Raw genomic sequence first — 6,813 nt, 5'->3', positions numbered from 1 at the left:
TCAATCACCTTTATTAATAATCTTGACCTTCTGCATATCTTCGAGTGCCATATCGGCATCGCCCCATCCCCATATAGCTCCCTCATGCGAATGATGCTCATCACGATCATCCGTTTGCGCATATATTGAGCCGTCGCCTGTTCGGGCCGCGCGTTTCTTTATCATACTGTGTTCTACAATCTTCAAATCATACGCCCAGCCGATCCAGGCGAAGAAATCAATGAAAGCGGTAGTAAAGTTTGCGCGATAGTTGCCCAATTCGGCAGCCTTATAATCCCATGGAAATATGTGATGGTAATTGTGCCATCCTTCGCCGTAAGCGACAATGCCAACGCTGAGGCTGTCAGTGGGGCTAATAGAACTGCGAAAAAGATAACGAATTTTCTTTATCGATTTCCATTCACATAGCTTTATGATTCGTACAATGAGATAAATGACAAAGGCGGATCTTGATTTGTCTCTCTTTCTAATGCTAAACTTCTAATCCATTACACTTTATATAGCTCAAGTCAACTGAAAACACAATACGCTATTTCACATTTCTTATCATCTTTACGTTGCATGTTTTGTTTTGCTATATACTATTATGTTTAATATGTATGTAGTATTGTAGTATTGTATATTAAAATAATGCTTATCAGTTGCAAGATTTTCTAAACGTGTTATCGACAATTGTCGTTAACTAGTGACAGCCTATAAGAGCTGCTCTTTCTTTCAGGATTATGCTGCCATTGGCTGTCGCTAATTAACGACAATCATCGATAAGACGAAGATAAGAAGAAGTTTAAAGAATCCCGCTACTGATGTTTCGTTATATCAACTATTAGCTATAATTTCACTTTTGCGTGCCTTGGTTTGCTATTTCTCTATCTAATTTCCTTGTGCTTCATAGTACATGTAATGCTTTTTGTATAATGGTTTTTTAAATTTAATTGTAATTATTACACACAATAAAATAAATAAATCTTTGATGATACTAACTTGTCATATGGTTTCATGCCCCATATGTGAGCCGCGGAATTCACTAGCCAAGTTAAATTCAGTGAGAGTGTGTATCTGAACAGGGTAGAATACCACGCGTATATAGGTTTTTCATTCCAAAAATGACACGGTATCCAGGTGGGAAGTAGGAAGCAAAAAATAGGCAGTAGGATGATGTAAAATCTGTAATATAAACAGATTTATTTTGATTTTTTTTGACGATTTAATAAAGTTTATTATTTTCCAGACACAAAATTAAGACGTCTTTTGGCGTTTAAAAGACACCTTAAAAACATCTTATGTCTCAATTTTGGACTTTATATTATCTGGGTTTCTTTAAGAAAAAAATAGAGTAATTTTATTTGTGAAATCTCACCAATTGATTTTATAAAAATGATATCTTTGTCATACCTGCGTTGCCAGACAACGACGGCATCCTTCTCGAGGTCGCTCATATCGACTGTGGCCCCCTTATTAATAACATCAGGATGTTTTTGAACTAAAAGCCAACCTATGTGCGAAAAGAAAAAGCCTCTCTTCGCATTGTGCGGATCCGCGTCCGTGTCCGTAAATTTATGATGAACTCGGTGATCTCTCACCCACTCGTAAATGTGATTCTGCATGCAAAACGCACATTAAATGATAATTACAAAAACATTCAAGAAATTCCTCTACAAAGAAATTTATTTCTTATAAACAATAAATCTTTTATATTTTTCAAGTAACTCTTTAAAAATATAAAGATTTATGAGAAATAAATTTCTCTGTAGAGAGGAATTTCTTGAATGTTTTTATTATATGTATATTTGCAATATATTATTTTAAATTATACTCTCTAAAACTTTTACAGTAAATTGTCATTCTAAAATTAAATCTCTGCACTCTTAAAGATTGAAAATTAAGTCACTCTATTTTTCAAGATTCAGTTTTCATTTCTTTTAATGAGATTTTATTTCGAAGAATTTAAAGAGTACATACAAGATAATAACTATGAATTATAATTTTATAATTTTAATTTATAATAATTTTAATTTATAATAATTGTTTTATGAATAGGGATCACGGGAGACTTACTTGAAAAGCCGTGGTTTGCATAAGCATAAGAATGACTCTCATCGGCCATTTTGCTTTGTAAGCCCGATGAGCCCACAGTCTGTGAGCACCTGCTGTAACACCGATAGCTGCGAAAGATCCAATTATTATAGCTGAAAGAATAAATAAAATCAATTTGCTGATAATTAAATCATTAAAATTATGAGATCTTTCGTAAATGAAATATTTGCAATTAATATTATTATTTTATAGAAATCTACTAGACTCTTTATATTATTTCTTCTCAAATTAATCAATGGCAATTCATAAAACAATGCTTAAATCTTAAATCTTAAGTCTTAAAAGATATATAAATAAAACGTACACCAAAGTGTTGTGTAAAATTTGGCAGCCGTTATTAAAATATACAATCCGTAAAGTGCACCGAGATGAAGATAGAGAAAAGCTATTATGTTTCTCCAGACAATCTTCCACTGATATTTAGGCTTCAAGTTTTGTGCCTTTTGGATTAATAATTTTTGCGTTACTGCTTTCTCTGCCGCTTCTTTTTGCGATACATCTTGCTGAGAAGCTTCGAGGAATAAAGTCGCTGCATTGCCGAACAAATTTGGCGCCATGTTGAAATATCTATAACAAATATTTAATTGCTCTTAAATTTCTCAAATTAAAAAAAGCTAATGCTATATATTTGATATTTTAAAATGTTTACAACATATGTTGAAAGAGAGAGAGACAGAGAGAGAGAGAAGGAAAATTAGTACATTGCGTCAATCTGCTTCGGATTTTCTTCAATAACACAAGTAACTTTACAAGTATAACATTTAAAAATATTCTCCAAAAACTAATTAAAATTCTTCGAATTTCAAATAAATATTTTATTAGAAAAAATAAAAGTTTAAATTTTAAGAGATTCAAGTTTTATTTATTATTTATTTATGTATAATTCTCTATAAATAATTAACACATAAACTTTATGTGTTAATATATGGTTTTTGCATTTTACAATATAAAGGGTCTTTCAATAAGGACGCTCGATTTTTAAATGTAAATAAAATAAGTTATGTGTGTGAAATCCACTCAATTTTTTTTTATTTGAAAGAATATTTTATGGCATTAAGTATGGAATATAACGTCGCTCAAATGTCCGCCGCGGTTTCGCTTGGCGACACGTATTCGGGCGGTCCAATTTTCGATGACTTTCTCGCATAAATCTGGCTGAATTTGCTGGATGGCATTTGTTATATTGACTTTGAGAGCATCAATTGTTTGCGGTTTATTCGTATAGATCTACGATTTAAGATAGCCCCAATGGAAGAAGTCTAAAGGCGTTAAATCACACGATCTCGGTGGCCAGTTCACGTCGCCGCCGCGCGAGATAACTAATCCTCAAATCGCTCGTGCAGAATCCCATCGTGCATGCGGTGTGTGGCACGTAGCGCCATTCTACTGGAACCACATGTTATCGGTATTCATATCATCCATTTTGGACTACAAGAAGTTGCTTATCGATCTGTGCTCGCCGTTGACGGTTATGGTAATGCTTCGTTTTGAAAGAAGTACGAACCGATGATTCCACCAGATCAAAATCCGCATCAAACAGTGACTTTCTCGAGATGCATTTGGAGTTGGTGTATCTCGCATGGTTGGTATCGTCCCAAATTCGACAATTTTGCTTGTTCACATATCCATTCATCCAAAAATGGGCCTCATCGCTAAAAATGATTTGTTTGGCGAAATTTGGGTTAACTTCCAACTGCTCCAGAATCCAATCAGCGAACACACGGCGTTGTCTATGGTCGTTTATCTTAAGTTCCTGGGTCAGTTGAATTTTATAGGGGTACAGACCCAAGTCCCGACGCAAAATTCGCCAAGTTGAAGTCACAGAAAGGCCAAGTGAATGACGAGAAATTGATCGCCTCGGGTTTTCCCGTACACTCTCACGCACAGCAGCGATTTCAGCAGACCTTGCGTTTCGGCGACATACTGGTGTTGACTGATTATTTATCGAACCGGTTGACTCGAATTTGGCCACCAAACGTCGAATAGTTGACTCGGCAGGACGGTTGTGATGAGGATAAAAATCATGTAATGCGCGGAACGTTTCTCGAACGGCACTGATTTTGATGATAAAATTTTATGATTTGCACACGTTACTCAACACTATGACCTTCCATGGTGATTTGCCATACACTACTAAACAATTCACAACAAATTTGACAGATGTCACTTTAACAACTGACTACTATGATCTAACAAATTTCGAGCGTCCCTATTGACAGACCCTATTATGAAGATTGCGCATTAATTATCATTAATTAATGCTTTACGTGCTAATCGTCTACGAGTCATTCATTTTTTAATTAAATACGTAGTCTTGTGTATTTAACAAAATTGATGATAAAATAGCAATCAATACTAGCAAGAAGAAAAAAAAGAAGAAATCAATATCAATGAATCTTAAAAAGTTTTTTTTATTATGAATATTTAAGGAGGTTGTAAAACAAATGCAATATGTTAAGAATTACATGAAAAAATTACAGATTATTCTAAATTGCATTTAAAAGTGATACAAAAAAATTAAAGACAGTTGATCATCTGGATCAAAAGTTATTTCAATAAAAAATAATATTTTTTAAATTTATACTTTAATAGAAATATATGAAAATGTATTATAAAATAATAATAAAAATCTCAATTTGTTTATATAAGTGCTTTATGAATTCAAAAACATTTATGCAAAGTTCTGTTGAGATGCAGACATTAATTGTTCAGTAAATAAACAAAATATTTATTTATTATAAACTAATTAAAGCTCAATGAAACTTTGCATAAGTAATTTTTAGTACTTAAAATATTTATATAAAAACATTTAGATTTTTGTTAATATTTAAAACATTTTTATTTATAACAATAAAATTAATAATCAATAAAAATAAAAATAATAAAAATAAAAACAATATAAATAATAATAATAAAACTAATATCAAATAAAATTAATAATAATGTATCAAAATGATGCTCAATAAAAAATTGTTATAAATACAACTTTCTCATGTAGTTTGTTTAAAGCGTAATATTAATATATGTGTTTTTTGTCCTTACAACCTCCATAACTTCTGTCGTTTCTTCTACATGGAGAGGAATCGAATGGCCTCCACATTAGCATCATTAATAGAAGATTCATGATTCTTTGACGACTCTCGATATACATTATGTACGCAACGATCTTGTTATAGCTTTCCAGAACATTACGTGTGGTTAATATATGGGACGGTTAATATATACGGAAAGTGCACATGCAAAAAAAGAAGGAATTTTTTAAACGTTGCGCTTTCAACACATCGAATATCCGCGGTTTGTCTCGCGAAGAATATATAATTTTGAATTGTGTACGAAGCAGTGTTGTCTACGAAGCAGAGTACCGTCTTCGCATAAACACGCTGATGTCAACCACACTAACAGCCCTTCACGACAAAGTGGTACAATTCTTGCATCAGAGCAACCTCGTAATCGCTGGTGATATTACATTAGCGTGCAATCTTGTTGCGGTTTAGTGAAGAATAGATTTTTATTTTATTAACCCTATCTTTGCAAAAGCGTCGAAATCAATTATTGAAATTATAATCTCTTATTTCAAATATTTCATTATATTTTGTGTGCTGCGACTCTTAAAAAGTTATTACATAGCCAATTTAAAGCCAATAATTTAGAAACCACGAATTGAAGGATTTGATAGTACAAACAAAATGTCTAAAAGTAAAAATAACAAAAGCATTTGAAATTACTGATAATTACTTATTCCAACATAGTCAAAACAAGTCAAATTTTGATACTTCGCTCGACCTAAAACAAATCAGAATCAGAACTGAATACGTATTCATATTATTTCTCCTTTATGTTAATTAGATAACAGTTATCTCTCCTCCATATACGGTCTTTAAGATTGATGACATGAAGACGACGCGAGTTATGTAGGTGCCCCACTTTTAATATTCCTTTCTTTTATTCTGCATTCTCTCGACATTGAGAGTTTACGGATAATTTAATGGAACCTGATTCACGATACTGTTACACATAGTATAAATCTTACATCCGGAATTAAATTATCGATTCCGCGTCGATGAATATTAACATTGGTGTTAATAATCTGATATATAACCGCAATATATTTAGTGTTTTATTATTGTAAATTATTCGCTTTCTTGACAAAATTATATTATTATTTAAATCGAAAATGATTACGAATCATTTATCGAAAAACGATATCTGCGAGTTAGACAAAAAATTAACTTCTATTTTCTTTGACAAAATACTACATAGCTTTAATTTTGCTTGTAAACATGAAAAAAACATTCTTTTATCAGAGAAGAAAATGAAAATAAAACTCTTCAAAGATAATTATAGATTTCTTATTTTATTTTAACGTTTTGACATGTACAAAATATTGAAAGTATAAATCAAATTCTTTTGATATTTACTGGACAGCTTAAATAACGAACAGTTTAAATAATACTGTCGTATAATGTAATTATAAATGAAATTATAAATTATAAATGAAATAGTGATATATTATCACTTAATTTAGCTTAAAATATTGCAAATAATTTATATTTTTCCAGGACTTTATATAAGAAAAGTATTATTTAATTCTGAGACGGAAAAGGATGTTAATATCACGAATATTAGATTATCAAAAAACAAGAACAATTTTAATAAATATATATCTTTTTCCTTTTTTTTCTTTTTCTGTTTGTTTTACAATAATTATCGATAATATTA

The 6,813-nt window shown here is 31.4% G+C and overlaps 1 protein-coding gene across 1 annotated transcript; it reads right to left on the bottom strand.

The window, feature by feature from the left end:
* Window positions 1-2,651, bottom strand: LOC105625991 (acyl-CoA Delta(11) desaturase-like). The gene is made up of 5 exons (XM_012207298.1): window positions 2,399-2,651; window positions 2,056-2,186; window positions 1,393-1,598; window positions 982-1,164; window positions 1-361 (listed from the first exon to the last, which is right to left on the bottom strand). The coding sequence occupies exons 1-5, from the start codon at window positions 2,649-2,651 to the stop codon at window positions 1-3; spliced, it is 1,134 nt and encodes a 377-aa protein (XP_012062688.1).
* Window positions 2,652-6,813: the final 4,162 nt, after the last annotated feature.

Source organism: Atta cephalotes (assembly GCF_000143395.1).
Source record: "Atta cephalotes unplaced genomic scaffold scaffold00004, whole genome shotgun sequence".
Classification (NCBI taxonomy): Eukaryota; Metazoa; Arthropoda; class Insecta; order Hymenoptera; family Formicidae; genus Atta; species Atta cephalotes.
This window is presented reverse-complemented; position numbering and strand designations above follow the sequence as displayed.

What these genes read in the sequence shown, in the direction of transcription:
- LOC105625991 (XM_012207298.1), bottom strand. Translation starts at nt 2,651, where the DNA reads ATGGCGCCAAATTTGTTCGGCAATGCAGCGACTTTATTCCTCGAAGCT. An exon ending in ATTTTACACAACACTTTGGT is followed by an intron (nt 2,187 to 2,398) that starts GTACGTTTTATT and finishes TTATTCTTTCAG; the next exon opens with CTATAATAATTGGATCTTTC. An exon ending in TGCAAACCACGGCTTTTCAA is followed by an intron (nt 1,599 to 2,055) that starts GTAAGTCTCCCG and finishes TTTTGCATGCAG; the next exon opens with AATCACATTTACGAGTGGGT.